We start from the raw sequence: 20,580 nt of genomic DNA on the forward strand, positions 1-20,580 counted from the left end.
TCACTCATTTGTCTTAATGCAAACATCCATATGTCCAGTGCTTGCCAGGGGACAAACAAGTGCCTCTCCCTGCCCTGCAGGGTCTCAGTCCCTCAGCTTTTTTGTGGGGAGATTTTTGCCTCTTTTCATGAATTTGCCCCAAAACATCCATCCAAGCAGACGCCTGCCTCCAGAGCTGCCCATGAGCCCTGAGGTGCTTTCTCCATGGCTTCATGCCCCTCTCCAGTGCAGACCCCCACTCCCAGAACACACGGTTCACTAGACCAGAACCTGGTGTAGTGGAAGGTGTCCCTGCCCACGGCAGGGTGTTGGAACAGGATCTTTAAAGTCCCTTCCAACCCAAACCATTCTGGCATTCTGTGAACTGTGCTGGACGCTGAGATGCTGCCCTGGGGAAGCGGGCGGCCCGTGAGGCCTCATCCATCCATTGTGGTGGGCACAGTTGGCGAAGCAAAAGCGGAAAGAATCACAGAACAGTTGGGGTTGGAAGGGACCTCCGGAGATCATCCAGTCCAACTCCCCTGCCCCTGGAGCAGGCGACACAGGAACCTGTCCAGATGGGTTTGGAATGTCTCCAGGGAGGAGACTCCATGCCCTCCCTGGGCACCTGTTCAGGGCTCTGCCACCTCCCATGGAAAGAAGTTCTCCCTCATGTTGAGGCAGAACTTCTTTTGTTTTAGTTTATGGCCATTGCTCCTCATTCTGTCACTGGGCACCAACAAAGAGAGTCTGGCACCATCCTCTGACACCTGTTCATGATATTTTTATGGACTGATGAGTTAGATCACCTCTCAGTCTTGTCTTGTCTTGTCCAGACTAACCAGGTCCAGCTCCCACAATCTCTCCTCATAAGAGAGATGCTCTGGACCACTCATCATCTTTGTGGCTTCCTCTCCTTGTCTCTCTTGTGCTGAGGAGCCCAAAACAAGACACAGCACTCCCGATGTGGCCGAGCAGAGGGGGAGCATCGCCTCCCTGACCTGCTGGCCACACTCTTCCAGCAGCCGCTCCGTGGGGCACGGGTGCAGCCGGGCCCGGGGGGCTCGGGCCGGGGGGAGCCGGGCATGCGGGGCCGCGGGCTGCACTTTCGCTCCTCGGCCAACAGGTCGCACCGTTCCCCCTCGGCTGGGGCGGGCGGGCGCTGCCCCGCGGAGCCGAGCGAGAAGCGGCGGCGGCGGGCAGAGCCGATCCCTGCTGAGCCGAGCCGAGTCGAGCCCAGCCGGGCTGAGCTAAGCCCGGCCGAGCCCCGCCGTTCGGCGGTGGCCGCCCCTCTAGCAGCCGGCTGTCTCCACTCCCTCTGCACGTCGGGGAGGCGGAGGGAGGGAGGGAAGGAGGGAGGGAGGAGGGGAAGAGGAGGAGGCGGCCGCCGCCGTCCTCCATTTTGTGGCGGGGGCAGAACCGCCGAGTGCGGCGCTGCCCGCGGAGGGACGGGGCGGGGAGCGCGGGGGGGCGAGGTCCGCGGAGGCAATTAGCGCTAATTAACGGAGGGGGCGCCGTGGTGGCGGGCGGGGTCGGGTCAGGGTCTGAGGCCGGCGGGAGGAGCAGCGGCAGGAGGAGCAGCGGGGGGGAGCGGTGCTGTCGCCGCCGTGGCCCCCGGAGGGGCAGCTATTGACTCCCCCCCCAGCCGGCTGCCGCCCCCCGCCGCCGGTGCGATGGCCGTGGGCGGCTGAAGGAGCCCCAGCGCCCTCCCCCGGACGAGGTAAGGGCGGTGAGGGTCCCGCGGGGGGCTGCGCTTCCCCCTCGGGAACTTCCCGGGAGGAGGCGAGGAGGGGGGGGCGGCGGCGGCGCCCCCGCAGGAATGCCCGGGGCGGGGGCGAACCGAGCCGAGCCGCCCCCCGGGAGGATCCCGGGGCGGGACGGGAGCAGGGGCCGGCGGCGGGGAGCGGGGACCCCCGGCCCGTGGCCCCGCCGTGTGTCCGTGGGGAGCGGGGGGCGCGGAGGGGGAGCGGGAACCGAGCCCCGGGCTGGGCTGGTTTTGCAGAAGTGGGTGTGCCAGGAGACGGCTCAACAGGTCCCGACACATTTCTCTGAAAACTGTACTTTGTAAAGGCGATTTTATTGCAATCCGGTGGTTTTAAGTGTTTGCAGCGTTTTCCTCCTTTGGGCAGACTCTCGCAGCTGGTTTTTGACACGTTTCCTGCGCTGGATGGTTCGCTGCCTTGGGGATTTTTTTGACATTGGGGGAATTGTCAGATGGAATAACTACATTTTTCCTCCCCTTCATGTTAAAAAAAAAAAAAAAGAAAAAGAAATAGGCGAAGCTGGAGGTAGATAGTTATGTTTTTCGAGTCGCTGTTGCGGCGTCCACCTTAAACAGCCGAGCAGTTTGGGAGTGCCCCGTTCCCGTTGGTGTCCCGGCTGGCAGGAGAGCGGCTCCCTGGACACGACCAGGAGACCCATCGCCCCTGGAACCGGGGCACGACACACCCGGGACCCTCACCCCGACACACGGCAGGGCCGCCCGCGGTGCTGCCGAAGGCCCACGAAGGGTTTTGACGTTGAGCCTCCCCCGCTCGGGACGATTTCCCCAAACCAGAGCTCGCCGGGGTCACCTTAAAATTTTACACGTGGGGCCTTTTTGTTGATCGAGCCTTAACTCTAGCACACAGAAATAGCAGCGGTGTCGGGGGCTGGGGAAAAATGGGCGGCAGAGCCGCGGGTTTATGATTAAGACGACTGCAAACTCGTGAGTTGGGTCACTGCGCTCAGGGGGTGCAGCCGTGGCCGGGCTGGAACTGGGGCATTGCCCCTCCGCGGGCTGGGACGGGGCGGTGCGGGCTGAGCGCTGAGTGTGAGGCCGTACACAAACTGTATAGGAAGTTTGCCGAAGAATTTACAGTGGTTCTCCAAATATTTATGCTCTCTGCTGGAAGAAAATGTAGTAAATACAAACAGACGAAACTTGGGAGATTTGTTTTCGGTGTGTTTGTTGGAGAGTAGCCGTGAGCGGGTAAAGAGCGTTGAACGCTAACGAAAAATCCTGCTTTGTTTTGAACTAGCTTTTATTTATAAATTGGAGATGTATTTAAAGAATTGCGCACGTTTTTTTTTGCAAGATTAGTGTGTCGCATTTTGAAATGAACCCGTGCGAAGGTGGCAAAGGCTGTTTTGTGGTGAGGGGTTTGTGTGACTTCTGGAGAGTAATGAACCACGGAGGTTGTGTCTGGCTGGCTCCGGAGGCTCTGTACTGCTGTGAGTGAGGGAGCTGCAGGCAGTGAGGGAGCTGACTGGGAAAGGTGATAAATGCACTTCTCCCATGCTCAAGGTGTAATTAAATACCAGGGAAATTTACCTTGCAAAATTTGTGAACCAGGTCCTTTAACAATCCTTACACTTCCTTCATGCAGGGATGGGTGACAGAGCTGGAGAGTGCGTGCAGAGAGGTGTCATGTGCTGTAGGCTGATTTTGAGTTGTGTGCAGATTTAGCAAAACTTTAAAATATGTACTTCCTCCTGACAAGACAGGAAAAAAAAAATTTAAAACCCCTGAAAACAAGCACTGTGTTTGAGGGACATGGCACGTGTCAGCTCATAGCACAGTCTACCCTGCCTTCCTTCTCAGAGCAGCTGAACCAGGCTCGCCAGGCGAAAGATTTAGAGTTTTTATTTTTAAACTGTTATTAATGTGTCCTTGCTGTGCTAACTTTGACTGCTTCTGATCTTTTTATAGTTAATGGTAAAGTAATGGATTCCAAAGAATTGCTTAACCCGTCGGATCAAGACGAAACAAGGAAAAATGCTCTCATCAGTACCAAAGGAGGGATCGTGATGGACTTCCATCCACCCTTCAGGGGTGGAGCTACTGTCCAAGCCCCTGTGTCTACATCTCCTCTCCCTGCGTCTTCTCAGTCAGATTCCAGTCAGCAACCTGCTTTGCCTGACTTTTCGAAAGGATTAGGAAACAATGTGCCTCAGCCAGACCTTTCCAAGGCAGTGTCGCTCTCGATGGGACTGTACATGGGTGAAACAGACACAAAAGTGATGGGAAACGACCTTGGATTTTCGCACCAGGGCCAAATTGGCATCTCTTCTGGAGAAACGGACTTCAGGCTCTTGGAGGAAAGTATTGCAAGCTTGAACAAGTCCTCGAGCCTGGCCGAGGACGCGAAGGGATCCGTGTCTTCTGAGGTGCCACTCGAGCCGGATTTCCCGGGCATGGCCGGCCGCAACGTCCCTTTAGAGTCGGGAACTGCAGTCCAAAACCAGGTTGGCTCAAATGGTGGCAACTTGAAGTTGTTCTCTGAAGACCAAAGCACCCTGGATATTCTCCAGGATTTAGAATTGCCGCCGGTATCGCCTGGCAAGGAGACCAACGGGAGCCCGTGGCGGCTGGACCCGTTGCTCGATGATGGTGGTTTGCTGTCCCCCATATCTGCAGATGATGCCTTTCTCCTGGAAGGAAATCTCGGCGAAGACTGCAAGCCTCCAATTTTATCTGACACTAAACCTAAAATTAATGACCATGGTGACCTTTTACCCAGTTCCAAAATGCCAATGCCTCAAGTGAAAACAGAAAAGGAAGACTTCATTGAACTCTGTACTCCTGGCATCAAGCAGGAAAACATGGGCCCACTTTACTGCCAGGCCAACTTCTCCGGGTCAAACCTGCTGGGTACGAAAGTCTCGGCCATCTCCATCCACGGTGTCAGCACCTCTGGGGGACAGATGTACCACTATGATTTAAATACTGCATCGCTCTCTCAGCAGCAGGATCAAAAACCAATTTTTAATATCATTCCATCTCTTCCTGCCGGGTCAGAAAATTGGAATAGGTGCCAGGGATCGGGGGACGACGCGTTGGCTCCTCTGGGAACGCTCAACCTTTCTGGCAGACCTGCTTTCTCTAATGGCTATTCAAGGTAATTAGTTTTTGTTGCTATTTATTAAAATGCTACAAGTGTGTTTAGCACAGCTCTGTGCATGCTGGTTTGTTGTTTGGGTTTTTTCCTTTTTTTCCTGTTTTTCCTTTTCTATTTGGTACATGTGGCTGATCAGACTTCTCTGGGGAGTATTTATTTATTGCCACAGTACAACAATAGCTTTAACCAACTACTCAACTATTGGTATTAAAGGCATAAAGAGAGAAGGGGGAGCTGGCATGCTTTAAAAAGTAAATAAATACAAATAAAACTTCCAGGATACTGCCTAAAGGGAAAATTGAGTACGTGGTAGCAGGATCCATATGCAGACAGTATGGAAGGAAGTATTTAAGTGTGTACAAAAGCTGCTTCGTTCCCAAGGGTTAGAGGATCAATCACTGTGGGCTTTTTTTCCTTCCTAGTGTTACTTAAATGTTATGCACAAAAATAACTTGGTTGCTGGGTAAATTTCTAGAATTACATTTAAGCTGAACTCGAGTTTTCGTTGTGCTCAGTATCACATTTACCTTACATGGACAAGAAGATTCCGAGTGGGAAATGCTCAGCAGCTTGTTCAATAACTGCGTTTAAAGAGATAAGAGTATTTGCATTCAGATTTAAACTCTTGAGTAGAATGGTAGAAGGGCTGCTGGGAGAGGGATTTGGAAGCAGGTTGGATTAGGGGACCTGATTAGTAGTACCTTTGGCAAGTGCCTTGGTAGTTGTGTTTCCTACAAGTAATCCAGAGGTGCAGATATGCCAGTCGGACACTCCTTGAGGAGTGAGCATGGCTGTGGCAGCTCAGTGGGCAGCTGTGCCCGTCTCCGTTCTGATTCCAGTGGGAACAGCCAGTTGTATGTTTTCAGTATGGGTACCCAGTTGCAAGTTTTACTTAGGATTTCCATGTGAACTCCTAGTTTTAATTTTCAGTATGAATACCCACTTGTATGTTTTCCTCAGCTGTCCTGTGTTTGAACAACTACTTGAAAGAGCAGTGTTTGGCCTCCGTGGAGGCAGAGAATTTTGCTTTGGAGTCTGTTAGAAAATGGCTCTACAAGTCCCTATACATAAATCCAGTATTTGTAGGCTTTTAATGAAGTATCTGGTTTAACTTTCTGGGTTTTACTGCCCTGCTGGCAATTGAGCCCCAGGGTGTTCCCTGCCAGTCCCAGGGCTCTCCCTACATGATATTTGCTCCCTTTTCCCATGGTTGGAATGAGGTGGGTGAGGATTTCCCCTTTGTTTCAGGAGGGCAACTTTGAGCTTGCTTTCATTCTCAATTTCTTTCATAGATTTTGATTTTTGTCATCGGTATGTGCTTTTTTTTCTTTGAAGTGTTTAAAGCAATTTATAATGTAAGGGATCCAGAAAAGAAAATCAAAATTAGTGGATAGATTCCACCTTGATATATGAATATTGAACATGCCTTATTATTTATTTTGAGAGATTAGAAATCCTTTCTGCTCACCTTCTGTATAATCAGTGCAATTCTGTGTTTAGTTTGTTTCGTGGGGATTTTTTGGTGGACTTTTTTCCCCTGCTCTTGCTGTATCTTTAATGACAATCATAAACTCTGTATCAAAGTAAGAAGTATTTCTGCACTGGGGAGGAGGATTTCAGGGACTGTTTAACTAAGCAGATTCCCTGGAGATAATGGAAATGTCAGTTTTGGGAATAATTCTGGGAGCTGCTGCATTGGTTGTGTTTTGCAGAGCTGTGTGGGCAGAGCCCAGCACACACAGAGATGTTTGTCCAGCTTTGGGGAATTTTAAACACCAGTATTCTGTCCTGTATGTCTGATCCTGGAGGGATGAAGATCCCACTCAGGCTGCTAACGTGGGCTGATCCTGCAGGGAAATGACCAGCAGCGGGAGATGTTATCAGTGCTTTGTGGAGCAATTTTGGGAGAGTGTTTGTGTTGGCGGGGGCAGGCGGCGATGGGCAGGAGTGTGGGGATGGCCGGCAGAGTCTGGAGGAGCTCCCGGGACAGCCCGGGGAACGTCCTGGGAATGTCCCGGCAGCACCGGCACCAGCTGCCTCCACCACTGCCCGGTGTTATCCACGCTGGGCCTCAAGTGTTGACGTTCTTGCTTCCTGCAAGGTCGTCTTATATTTTATTGCTTCCTTTTTGCTGTAAGATAATGGATTTTTTTTTTTCCCTTATGGAATGTGTAAAGAATTTTGAGGTGGCTTCTAGTTGAGTTTTGCATAAAAATTCATTATTCTCAGCTTTATGGAAGCTGTTCTTCCTTCCCGAGGATTTTTATACACTAAAACTGTGACGTCCAGTTCTAAAAACAGCATTGTTTGGGTTTGCTTTATTATTTTTATTCCATAACATTCAGGCAATTCAATTTTCTTTTTACAATGTTTGGGATACTAATGAACCCTGGGTTTGATGCAGGATTTCTCTTTCTTCCTGAACCTTGTCAGAAATATTTGGTCTAAACTGGGTTAGTTTAAGGTGATGTTTTGTGGGTTTGCTTGTTTTTCTTGCAGAAGACTTAACAAAATTGGCATTTGTTTTAGAAACAAAGGAAGGACTCTCTTGCCAGGTTCCCGTGGTCTGTTTTTTTTAGGTACTAATTGTGAGAGGTGGAGGCCAGGATTTTGAGATGCTTAGGTTCCAATAGGAAATATTTCTTGGTGTTGGGAGAATTATTTGACTATTAATAACATAATAATTATAGACTGAGCATATGGGAAGAAAAGCTGCGGTTCAGTCCTGGTGTTCAGGTTGTATTTAATCTGCCTGTTTAATGGGAAGCCTGGAATGTCTCTTTATATCCACACAAACTGGAATTGATGTCATGCCATTTTTGAGTGGTTTTGCTTCTAAGGATAGCACAGCATGCTGGCTTTAATGAGACAAGCGATAATCAGGCCTGAGAAAACTAATCAATTTTAGAGAGCAGCAGGAGGGATTCTAAAGTTAACAAGCAGAATGCAAACTTCAGGAATTTGATTAATGGGAATGAATTGGCAATGATCAATAAATTGCTGTCTGTGGAGTTGTCAGCCAGTGCTTGTCAGCTGATGTGCAAATTCTGACAGTAAAACACTGAGGTGCAGCTCCTCAAACCCCAGATCTTGAGCAGCAGGGAGACTCTGGCTGGCAGGAGGGCTTCGTCTGGGCTCACTTTGGGGTCTCCAAGCACTGAGAACAGAAAAGGGGGATAGAACAGAAGGGAGGAAAAAAGTAGGCTAATGGAGGGAGTTTGCCTTAGATTTTCTTTAATGGCCGTGAGACAGCAGCTGGGAGAGGAGTAAATCTCACTGAAAGCATTTGGTAAATGCTTCACTGAAGAACTGGAGGGTTTGCTGGGGTCTGTCTCCAATGGGATGTTATTTGTGATTTATTGCAGGTAAAATTCTTCAGTTTTAAGGAAATGGTTTTTTAGCAACACACACTCACAGGGCTCTTGCGTGGTATATACATTAAATCCATTGCTCAGCTCCTATTCCTCTGGTTTCCTGGAGATGTGGCTTGTTGCGGAGAGAGTGAAGGACACGGGGAACCGGCCCAGCGATGCAGAGTTTGCTCTGTGTTCTTGCTCTGAGTCTACAGCCAGAATTCACAGAAACTGGGCCCCACTGGCAGTGTTACGGCTTCTCTTATTACAGTTGAAATCATTCCTAGTACTTAAGCTTGTGGGGGATAAGGATCATTAAGGAAGTTTAAGAAAGGGCAAGAGCTGAGAGAAGCCGTTAAAGAGGAGGAGAGTCTGGAAGGGTGAGAAGTTTTGCTGGTCGATCACGGTCCAAAGCCTTGCTTCCAGAAGTTACCTTTCTGTCCTCACTCCTGAACTGGGATTCTTCTTGGACTCAGGTGTTGTACCAGAAGGAAGGGGAAAAAAAGGGATTGTTTGCCAGCAGTGGTAAAGGTCAGTTGTCCGTTTGTCTTCCCGCTTTGTTTCACTCGGCTGGTGGCCAAGGCTGGTGGCTTGGCAGGGCTGGATGCAGTGCTTTAAGTGCTGCCTGACTCAGCAGTATATAATGTATGGGACATCCGGAATTGGGTCTTTTTTAATAATTCTATTTTGATATGAAACCCAGACATGTTATTTGGAGTGCTTGGGGTTCCAGCAGTCTGTGTTGTGATTTGTCAGCTTAATGTAATACTGTACTTGGGGTTTGAGTCTGGAAATGCATGGCAAAAAGTCCAGTTGTTTTGGCAGAAAGGGGTGAGTCAGGAATGTCCTGCAGAATTTGTTCTAAGGTGCTGTGAGAACGTAGCCAGGTAAATGAGAGGTCATGTAAGATGTAACCCACTTTTCCCAGTTTGGCTGATCCTCTCATTGAGCTGATTGCTGAGTAGTCGAACCCAAACTGTTAAATGGTGCTAATTTATTTCCCTTTATAATGACCTCTATTTGAAACTGAGTTCTAGCTTATAAAATAAGCCGATTTTTGTTGTCCGTTCAGTTTTTTTAATCTGTCTTCATGGTTGAACCTCTTGTACTCTCCTGCTGCCAGTGAAGGCAGAGCTGTAGTTGAACGAGCCGTACTCACGAATCTTCTCAGAAATGTGAAATACAGGTGTTACACAACTCCTACATTATATATTTACCATGATGACTTTATTGGTATATTTACCTGTATGATTTTTACACTGTGAGAGCAATTTGTCCTTGAGAAGCAAATTTCCCTTCTTTGATTGTTGTTGCTCATTTTGGAAATGAACAAGTTGTGCCTCTTCTACATGTATAAGTAACTGCAAAGTGGAATTATTTTTATGATGTAAAAGGTTCCCAAGTCCTTCTGTCTTCGTGGATCCCCTTTTATAGCTGCTGCTCAGCGGGGTACTAACTCTTCTCCTCCCCAAACTCTTGCTTGTGAAGTATTGGAGACACAACTCTATTCATTTTTGGGGTAGGTGAATGCTGCCTGGGTTGCTGTCCCACCCTAATATAGTGTTCTAGCATAACATATGTGTTCTTCAGACAGTTCTAAAGGCGTTAGTCGTGAGGTAAACAACATTCCAATAAATCCTGTTTTCAATCCAAGTTACGAGCAATGGGAGAGCTTTTTAGAGCCGTAGTTACAATTGTCTTGGGTTTATGCTGTTAAAATAACTGCGTGTCACCTCAGTCGTACAAAAATGAACTTGGAAATACCTTCCAAAAGTGATCAACTTGGAACTGTTCATAGAAACACAGAATGAACGTGTGTGCAGCGATGTAATTTCTGGGAAGAATATTTCAGTGTGCTGAATGCTGTGCACCAGGCTCAGGGAACTTGGGTTAAGCTGTCTTTAGTTTTCCAGCCTTTGTCTCCCAGAGCCTCCAGTATACACAAACTTTAATCTTATTTACTGAAGTATTAGTGTGTGGCACTGTGGCATGTACAGATTATTGTTCTCATCCCAGTGGTTTTCTAGCTGATTCACTGTAGTGTGATATCCATTGATACCCATTTATAATGCAACCTTTGCTTAAATAGCCAAGGCACTCGCAGACCAGGAGTTAATCCTGTTCTCAGTGCTGGGTTCTGGAAATACTGGTCAGATGCTGTCAGTGGATGGCCTCATCCCCCTGGGACAGGAGTGAACCAGTACAGCTGGAATAGATGACACATGCAAAAAAAGTAATTTCAGCTCATTGTCTTGGCACCGACTCTGGAGCAGCTCATTTGGGTATCTGTGGGAAAAAATGAAACGCAGAATCTACAGTTTCTTTGCCCAGTTGTGAGGGTGAGACAAATTGTGACTGTGGCATTGCTGGTCCACCTGCAAAAGGATGTCAGCAGAGGGTGATCTGCACAGAGTATGCTCCATCCATGTGTTGGAGGAGTTTGGGTATCACAGACTTAATTAAAAGGAAACTGGGAGACTCTGGATGTGCAGCTCTTGGTGCCTTTGGCCAGGAGAACGCGGACGTGTGGGTTGTCCCGTGTGTAACCAGCCCAGCACCTCAGTAGTTACTGGAGGGGCGAGTAATTGTGCCTCCAGAAGTGTCATGTTGAGTTGGGAAGACAATTTAGCACAATTACTGCGTCTCTCCTAGAGATTTACCTTCTTACCTCACCTTCACTCCAAAGGTGTGATGTTCTGCCCATCCCTCCTGCATTCTGACCTGACTCAGCTCACACTAACCAACCTCTGCCGTGACGTTTTCTGCTGGAATTCCATCTCTGGCTGAAGCAGTGTCTCCTTCTGCTCAAGCCGTGCCCTGTACTGCTTGAAATAGAATTATATATACCATGACAAAAGATTTTCCTTCTGCTGCCTGTGGCCTGTCTTGCCAGGTGTATCACCCGGCTGCCTCACGTGTGCCAGAGGTGCGTTTGGCAGGAGCAGGGACATGCAGCTGCAGCTTCCCAAGCTCTTCCTTCAGGAGAGGTAATGCTGGCAAGCACCTGGAGTTGGGTTTTGGAATGGAGATGATGTCAGGTTTGCTTGTTGCTCGTGTGTGAGACACGAGTTTGGATTCCAGGACACGATGTTACTTACCCAGGATATCACGTAGAGTTTTATAATACTGGTGCCTTAAATCAATAATCACCACAATTGTGTGGATTTCTGGAGGAAATTGTGCTCTTCAGAAGTCATATCGACATCTTGTGTGGAGAACATTTCTGTACCAGCCAACTGCCCTCTTAATATGCTCTTGTGTCAGTTGGTCACCATGAAACATCCATATTCCAGCTGTACCTACAGAGCTCTCAGTCCATACTAAATCGTCCTAGAAAATGACAATCCTGAGGCACTTTGAAAATTGATATCCAGCAAACTGCTGATATTTTGTTGTGGAGATGCAATATCATAAACAACTTCCACTTTTTCATCAAATATTTTTTTTTTTTTTTTTGAGACTGCAAAGGCAAAACTGCTGGGGAACGATTTCTAAAATAATGATCACATCTTTCTTGAATTCAGTTCACTGCTACTGTAATTTAGTAAAGAAACTGAGTTTCATATTGGATTATACAGTAATACATTCTTCATACTATTTGTAATATGTTTGTACAGTTACTGTGTGTCAGAAAACAGCTGGAGATCATCAAATTTCTGTACCACAGTCACAGAAGATTTAATGTGAAACTTGGGAGCAGCGGGGCACCATTTACTCTTGTGTTGCTTCATTCAGATACTTCTTATTTCTGGTTGCTTTTATTTGTGTAGCTAAGTTTAAAGTTAGAAAGTACTGCTCAGGATGTGAGTTTAAAAGAGAAATGAGGGCACAAATGAGTAGTTTGTCTCAAAATACTGCCTGGGAAACTCAGAAATGTGCTGTGGTGTCAGGGAAGAGCAAATAATGGAGTACCAATGAGGTATGTAGTTGATTCAAGTAAGCGAATAGTAAGAGTGGCTTGGTTTTCTTTTTGTTTTGTTTGGGTTTTTTTGGAGGATCTGAGATCTGATACTTTGATCTCAGGATCAAAGGAAAACTGGGAAAGGTCTTGTTGTTCTCCTTATCCAAAAGATCTGTTGTGGTCTGGCTGCATCGGGGGCTTTGGTCTTTTCTTATTAGAAACTTGGGGGCGAGGGTGATTTAGGGAGTTTAATGTGTGTATTGCTGTCTCTGAATATTTGAATACCTGCTTCTCCTGGCTGTACTCATGGAGAAGAGGGGTTGGAACAGGGATGACCTCTTTGTTCACAAGTGGGCAGTAGCTTGCCTGCATCTCACTGGCAAAAGGAGTGTGAAAATGGGATGTCTGTGGTTAGAAATTCTGTGAAATTTTTAGAAAATGAGGTTTTGGTCTTGGATGAGGATCCTCCAGCCATTACACGGCTCCTTTCCAGCTGTGTGAATTGGGTATGACGAGAGAAGACTTCGGTGGCTCTCCTCTTTCCCGTCTGGGAAGGACACAGCTGCTCAGGGCATGTGCACACCTGGCCTTGCTTTGGACTTCAGCCCCTCAGGAGCTCTCCAAGCTCTGCATGCTATCTCCATGGCTTCCCCTGCCATCACCACCTGCTTTGAGAGCACCAGTGTGAAGTTTTGGGGTCCTGTGTGATTTTTGTTGCCAAGCTCCAGCAGGTTCACTCTGCTGCGGGCTGCTCTACCCTGAGCTAAGCCTGGAATCAGTGACAGAAAAGAGCAGCTCATGTGGTTTATTTTTGCTGTCACAACCTGGAGAACCTGCTTGCCTGGTGTGATTGTTTGTAGGGATGTGGTAATAGGGTCTGGCACGACTCTATGCCGACAGGGAGCTGTGCCAGGACCACACTGCCAGCACATCTGATGGTGTGAGTGCCGATGGCCTCATGATGGAGCATCATCAGGAGCCTCTCTGGGGTGTTTGGGGTGGAGAATGGGAACAGAGGGTGCCATTGGACTTGAGGAGGCTGTGCTGGAGCTGCTCCTGTGCCAGACTCCTTGTAATTCATCCACTGACACCTTTAAGAGAGGAGAACACGTGGTTTGGCTGTGGAAGAATTTGACATTTCAATGGATGCGGTGTCAGGAAAGGGTTGTGGGATCTGTCCCATCACTTAAAAACAAGACGTGTGGATACAGCTGTAATGTGTTAAACACTTCATTTTATTTATGATTTCTGTAGCTTTTCATTTGGTAAGATGGTGTAAATGCATTACATTTACACCATATCTTTTAAACAGCAGGCCTATCACAGACACTCTGTCCATTACTGTGTACCTGCATATTTTTAGCTTTTGCTTATTTTAGGGGTTTTTTCTATGAGTTTACTCTTACCTTTCTGAAGCAATTAACTTCCTAAAGCCATCAGCAAAGGCTTTGAATAAATCAGTGCTGAAAACATGCATGTGCTGCATGCACGTGTGGGGATTTGTTGTGCAAGAACGCAGTCCAGGCATGTTAACTTAAAAAAAAAAAAAAAAGGACCTTCAGACTTGATAGTTTCATGTCTGATTTCAGTCTACATATTGATTGCAGTTTCATATTACCTGATGTTGTTTTCTCTGTTATATGTTTTCTGTGGGTTACCTTTGCTTCTGGGACCTTTGATGGTTTGTTTTGCCTGTTGAATTTCTGTTAATATTGTGTTATGTATGAATTTCTCTCAAATTAAATGCATTGTTCCCTATGAAAGTGGTGCACTTGTAAGTATAATTAGACTTTTTTTATTTTAATAAAGAACTCTTCATTATGGTTCTCTTAAAACGTGGAGCAGGTTAGAATATAAACCAATATAAGAAAAAGTCTTATCTGATGACAGGCATCTAAAAGGCTTTAAAAATTGGAGATTGCAAACTTGGTATCCAGAATAGGTTTTGGATGCTGGATATGTGTGAAGGAGTATGGAATTTCACTTCACAGTTTAATTTTAGTAAGATGATAAAATGTTTATTGAAATAATAACACTATGTATGAATGACTAAATCAGATTCCTTCTGGGTGCTAGAATTCCTTGTAAATTGTAAATCAGTGGGAAAAACTGTACTTAAAACAAGAGTTAAACCAGCAGGTGAGTTGGCTGAAGTCAGAAGTTGGCTGTGGGAAAAGAGAGAGGTGGGAGGGGGCTGTGGAGCCCTCTCTGTTGGGCAGGGAGCTGAGTTTTCGGGAAAGGTGGAAACCAGACAGTGCCAACACAGAGCTTGTAAGCTGGTGCCTAGAGAAGGAAAAGGGAGGGATGTTGGTAAGCGTTGGCATTGACCCCAGCGAGGGCATTAGAGGGGCCTTTGAGGCCCCACAGACTTGGCCTGTTCTGTCTTTGTACCCTGTAACAAAAGCCGCTTCCAAACAGACTCAGAGTCATTGAGGTTGGAAAAGACCTCCAAGATCACAGAGTCCAACCTGTGACCAGTCACTACCTTGTCAACTAGACCAGAGCACTGAGTGCCACGTCCAGTCGTTCCTTGAACGCCTCCAAGGGATGGTAACTCCACCACCTCCCTAGTCAGCCCCTTCCAATGCCTGACAACCCTTTTGGTGAAGAAATTCCTCCTGAGTGACATTTTTTGTGTCATCAGATGGTGAGACAGAGCTTGCACCAAACAGAAACTGAAATGGCCATGGCCCTGTGGGGTAAACAGGGGGAGATTGACGCTTGCTGGTGTGTTGGGGTGAGATCTGTGTGTGTAGGTGGTGGGGCCATCGCTCACAGCAAGATGTTCATGTTGGAGCCCATCAAACCAAGTCTGGCCAAGCTGCCGACTCGGCGGTTTCTGGGCAGATGTGTCGCCCCTCCGTAACCCGAGTGAGACTCAAGTATGGAGGGCAAGAGGAGGTTATATGTAAGAGATGGGGCTGTACCTCATGTGTTCAAAGGGAAACTAAAAGTGGGAAGAGCAGACAACACTGTCAGGGCTGTGTTGCTGCAGATTTAGGGCCCTGTGTGGTTGTACAGCCCTTTCCCGGGGCAGAGGGGCCGTGGCCCTGCTGGAGGTGATGGACACATCTGCCTTGGGCAGAGGCCGGGAAATGACTGGGTGGGAGGAGGTGGATGAGGGGAGGAGTTTCTGCTCAAAACCAGAAGATAAAGAAATTTTGGTGGTAAGAGATGGAGTTAAAGACTATCCTGAGTTATATCTGGCAGCGGGGGGATGGTTTAAAATGGCCTAAAGAAATTAGGTGGTTTTTGCTGTAAGTACAGTCAGAAACAGATTCATCTCTGTGAAAGTTGTTTCATGAATGCAAGAAACTGTTACCAAATCTCGACTTTAAAATTCAAATGTTAAAATGTTTTAAGATCTTGATAAGGAAACTCCAAAAGAGATAGAAATTAATTTTAGTGTGCTGTTTTCATTTATTTATTTCTGTGATCAGCTCTGGTTAGATGATCTCATCTCTAGATTCCAGCAGAAAACATCTGTGATGAGGCTGAAGTTTCACACCACTTCTTCTTAATACTTCAATTTCTGTAAAAGAAATTACTAATTTACTGTATTTTCATTCAGCTCAGTAGGATTAGATCTTACTAATATGCTAAATTACTGTATTGAAGAGAGTAATATGTGCTGTATGTGAAAAGAGTGGTTGACAAGGGAACAAAAAAAATAAAAAGTGAAAGGTTGCAAGTTAATACTTACATGAAAATAAATTAAGCAAGTTGTTTTCACTACCTTACTGGGATTTTCAAACATAGATTAAAATCAGTTTGTAGAGAATGATTTACCTTTTGATTTATAAACGAAGGGGGAAAGGGGAGACTTGTAGTTCTTTTTGGGTTATTTGTTTTGACAAAACGATACTGATAAGCTTCAGGTTTAAAGGAAAACTGAACATTAAATTTATGCTCTCTGTTATTTGAAGCAGCACAAAGCATGGACATGATCCTGGATCACAAATACGTTCTCCCTCATTCTCCCTCGGTGCTGGAATAGAGCTGTTACTTTAATCCGCATTTCACCAAAAGCCTTTTTGCTGACCTACTTTGTCCCAGCCTAGCCCAGGCTTCTGAGAGGTCGTTTGGCCACCCTGGCTGTGTGGGAGGTTATCTGGTGTAGGATCTGAGTCCTGCTGTCGTTTGAGGTCCCTTGGTTTCATTTTCGTGTCGCTTTATGAATTCTGCCTTCCTGACCATGTGTTTCTGCTAAGCCCCGCACATCTGCCATTTTCTGAACTGCCAAGGAAGCTCCTTGGACACCTTTTTTAACAAAACCCATCTAATGAGTTCTGTGCTGAATTAGTCTTCATAGCTGGAGATAGACAAATCTGTTCTAATGCGGTACCAGGTGATTTGCAAGTTGTGTGCACGATTTAATAGAAATGAAATTTAATGCTCAAACTCCCTCCTATAAAATGTAAGTGTTGTAAAATCCTGCGTGCTCGGAGTTCTGTATTTTGGGTAGCAGAACTTTCCTTTTTCAGTTCCTATTGAAGGGAGCAGTTAATATTAGGATGCCTGCATGGCGACATCCTGAGTCATCGAGATACTTGACAGCTACTTTCCAACCAGAGCAACTGGTTTGACAAATGAGCTTGGACTTATTTTATCACTTCAGAGATAGATTTTTAAAGACTCTTTTAACACATTTAAGGTTGGCACAGCTGATATTTTATTAAATAACAATCAAGAGGTTGCTAAGTCCATTTATTTTTGTGCCTTAGTTTGTTCCGTGTTGCAAATCAAAGCTCGGGTTCAGTCACACACCATACCAGTGGGGAGGAGGAAGTGACTGGGTTTCTATTCCTGGCTGACCCCAGCCTCGGAACCGAGGAAGAGCTTTAAAGGAAATGCAACATTCAGCTCTTTGAATCTTTCCAAGCATTCAGAAGTGCTACCAGCACTGGCTTCCTGCATGCAGCAGTTCAAGGCATGGACCTCATAAAACTGCTGTCCTGATTTCAAAATGAAACAGAGGGAACAAGGGAAACCCTAAAACTTCATGCAAATAGCAAAATTGCAGTTGCAAATTTTATCAAAAACATCCAAAACATTCTATTTTTACCCAGCAGGCAAATGTGCAAACCAGCCGGGTGAGAAGCAGTGGAAGGAGATGGGGTGATGAATGGGCAAGGGATGCCCGGAGCCTGATGCGGCTGCTGGCAGATGGTCTGGAGTCCTTCAGTGTGGGCAGGGAGAGCTCCATGGGGCTGAGGGAGATCTGCGAGGGGTCAGTGCAGTGTTAGGGATCTTCTGAGTCTGGGTGGCATTTGCCCAGCAGCCGTGAAGGATCTGCCATCCTGCAAAGGTGTCCTCTTTGGTGAACCAGCCACCGTGATGGGGCTGCTGGGGGACCTGAAGTTCCATAGGACCTGGAGCGCTGAGGGTTGGTGAGCCCAACTTCAGCCCTTGGCAGAAGGGTAGGTTGCAAACCTGTAAGGCACTGAGCACGTGGAGTCTCTTGTGAAAGAGCCATCCTTGCTCCTGGAAGAAAAACACCACCTCAGCCGACGTCCTGGGTCGCTGTGAGGTTGTCAGTGAGCTGTAAATCCAGTCGACCTGAATAGATTTGATTTTTTTTTTTTTTTCCTTTGGGACTTTGACCCTCTTCCTTGCCAGAGGCCATTTAAAAAGAAAGAACCCAACAACCCCCGCCTCGCCCAAGTTGTCATGGGACTGGAAGAGCGGTTCTTTTATTGTCCGGAGAGAGTCGGAAGTGAAGGGCAGGATTTAGTGGTGGCTTTTCAGGATGAGGAGTCACCTGCCTGGTTCCCTGAGGGTCAGTGCTGAGCCGGGGCCTGGAAAGGGAGCATGTGGAGAGATTTTTGGGTTAGCTGATACGGAGCTATTTTGGGTAGTGAGTGCCAGGTTAGAAATCTCTGAAAGCACCGTGAGCACAGAGTCGAGCGGAGGGGGAGCTCCAGCTGGAAAATGTGAAGCTGTGAGGAATATTATCTATGCACTGCTTGTACAGTATGGAGCTCAGAGCTGGCAGCTGGGACTCGGGAGGGGGTTATGGGTTGTCACTGATAGTTTTGGGAAGCCCTTAGCTCAAAAGGATGAAGGGTTTTATTACGAAGGATGAAGGGAACAACCCATGGCTGTAATCCATGAGCCTTGGTGTGCTTGTGTCCGAGTGCTGTCCCTTCAGTACTGCCTGGTCGTGGAGGGGAGCGGGCCCGATATGTTCTTAATTTGCTACCAGAACAGTTTTGTTGATATGTTTGTCTCCAGTGCTTAAGAAATCGCCCCCAAATGTCATCAAGATAAACAGCCAAAATGGAGGGGAGAGAATGGGAAATCCGGGGTGGTTGTGGTGATGTCTTCCTGCACAACATTTTCTCCTTTCCTCATTTTTAATACATGGGTGTGTATTCCCCCTACCCCGTGTTTTATATTCCATACTTCATTTTGTCTTTAAAATTGCAAATAAATCAAGGTGATTATGAGAAGCAAGCTCTTCCAGCTGCTGCCTGGGGAAATTCCTACGGGCTTGAAAGCCATCCTTCACTTGTTTCATGCTGTAGTCATCGTTCCAGAGACATCTAGGAAATTAAAATCTTCTGTTATAAAGATGGGTTACTCTGTCATACATATTATCGTCAATAATTTCCTGGGCTGTCCCTGTCGTCCCCACACACTTTGGATTGTTGTACCAGCGCTGAGGAATTGTTTTCCCTCCTGTGCTGCTGCTGTGGATCTGCCACCAAAAGCAGCCAGATCCCAGTCTGACAAAAATCAAAATTCTTCTCACTTAACCTCTCTGCTTTCTCTCCAGCTTAACTGCAATATATTTGTAGTAAATAGTGTAAATATAAGTTTAATAGGATTAATACAAATTTTTAATTTAAATTGTAATCTTAAGAAGTGATTTCTCCAAATGCAGCATACATTGTCCTTCAAGAAAAATGAGACATTGACCATGTTTTAGCCATTCCAATAGCTTATTTTTCTTGATTTTCTAACAGCAAAGGATAGAACTCGGTGCTCTCATATCTCTAATCACCCTTTCCCAGGGAAGGTGATCGTGTTTGTTGTTCCTGTGGTAGCAATGTGCTCTGGTACTTCCCAACTCCTCATTTCATGGGTGCATTAATGTGGGGGGTTTCCAAGCTGAGAAAATTGTCTGTGGGGAAGGAGCTGGTTCTTATTTCCCATGTGCAGTTGTGTGTGTTTGGAATATGCTCTGGTTGAGTCTGGAGGTGCAGACCGTGCTGTCGGGAAGATCTGTGGGATCCCACCAGCTGATCTGAGAGGCCTGACCAGGTCCCTTTTCATACATTCTCCTTGTGTGCAGTACATTGTGTTACTGCTGTAACACATTCATCATCGTTTCCCATGATGATGAATCTGTAAGTTTTCCCAGAATTGTAATTTTAGTTAATAAAGCTGTTCTTGATGCTGAAGCAGGGAATGGTGTTGAGGGTTTTTCCAGTTCTTTCCAATAGAAAGTCATCGTGCAGATGCTGCAGAGTATTAATTGCCTGGACTTACCCTTGTACAACATGTGAAAATTAAGAGTAATACGAACAAGCTGACGACTAGACGCTGCGTTGGTAGAGGCTGCTGTTTAAATGTGAATTATTGGCTTCTCCAGCTGGTACTTTGAAGACTTTTTCATGCCTGTAAGTGAGTCCAGACTAGGAGCAGCCAGTGGCCCTGTCCTCTCTGGCTGCTGCTCTGCTCCAGGGCACGTTGCTTTGCACTTATTTCTGGAGCTCAGTCAAGCAGTGTTTTCAGATAACTTCAAAAGAAGTATTTTATTTTTTTTAAGTCAGTCTTTGGGCAATATGTCCTTGCTGGAATATGTCACAGTTTGTCCACAGAAGTGGGAAAGCAAAGCTGTGTGACTGCACATGGGGGCAGTTTCTCGAGGAAGAGCTGTTTTACCATCCTCACTGCCCTGGGCTACCCAAGATCCTCCTTCTCACAGCCCTGTCTCTTGGCCTGAGCATTTGAATTTCTTTTGACCCTCCAACAGTACATGTTCATGTTGGTTTGTCACCATTATTTTCCACTTACAGCAGAATGCAGGAGAATGTTATCACTTTTGTCTTTCTTCTGGTGACTGAGTTGTCACATGCCTTTATTAATGCCTTCAGAGCATCACACTCACTAAATGGTGATGTTTGGTGGGGGGTGCTGTAAATGTTACCATCCCCTTTCTCAAAAATTGGAGTCAAATATTTGATTATAATTTTGTAGCACTCTTAACAATTGACACATTCACCTTTTATTTTGGATCCCTGAGTTAGTCAAGTCTCTACTTTCTTTTTTTATTATTAGTGGCACAGTGAAGACAGGATCCCAGAATGGGTTTTGTTGGAAGGGACCTTAAAGCTCATCTCAGTCCAGCCCCCTGCCATGGGCAGGGTCACCTTCCACTAGACCAGGTTGCTCCAAGCCTTGTCCAGCCTGGCCTTGGACACTTCCAGGGACAGGGCAGCCACAGCTTCTCTGGGCAACC

At 46.7% G+C, this 20,580-nt stretch overlaps 1 protein-coding gene across 1 annotated transcript in view; it reads left to right on the forward strand.

The window, feature by feature from the left end:
* The first annotated feature begins 1,367 nt into the window (after positions 1-1,367).
* NR3C1 (nuclear receptor subfamily 3 group C member 1) overlaps positions 1,368-20,580 on the forward strand; it is a 65,124-nt gene continuing 45,911 nt past the window's right edge. The window contains exons 1-2 of the mRNA XM_032702807.1: positions 1,368-1,699; positions 3,671-4,859. Coding sequence (XP_032558698.1) covers positions 3,685-4,859 — 1,175 coding nt within the window. The 5' untranslated portion in view covers positions 1,368-1,699; positions 3,671-3,684. The remainder of the gene's footprint in view (positions 1,700-3,670; positions 4,860-20,580) is intronic.

Source organism: Chiroxiphia lanceolata, chromosome 15, assembly GCF_009829145.1.
Source record: "Chiroxiphia lanceolata isolate bChiLan1 chromosome 15, bChiLan1.pri, whole genome shotgun sequence".
In the NCBI taxonomy this organism is placed as follows: domain Eukaryota; kingdom Metazoa; phylum Chordata; class Aves; order Passeriformes; family Pipridae; genus Chiroxiphia; species Chiroxiphia lanceolata.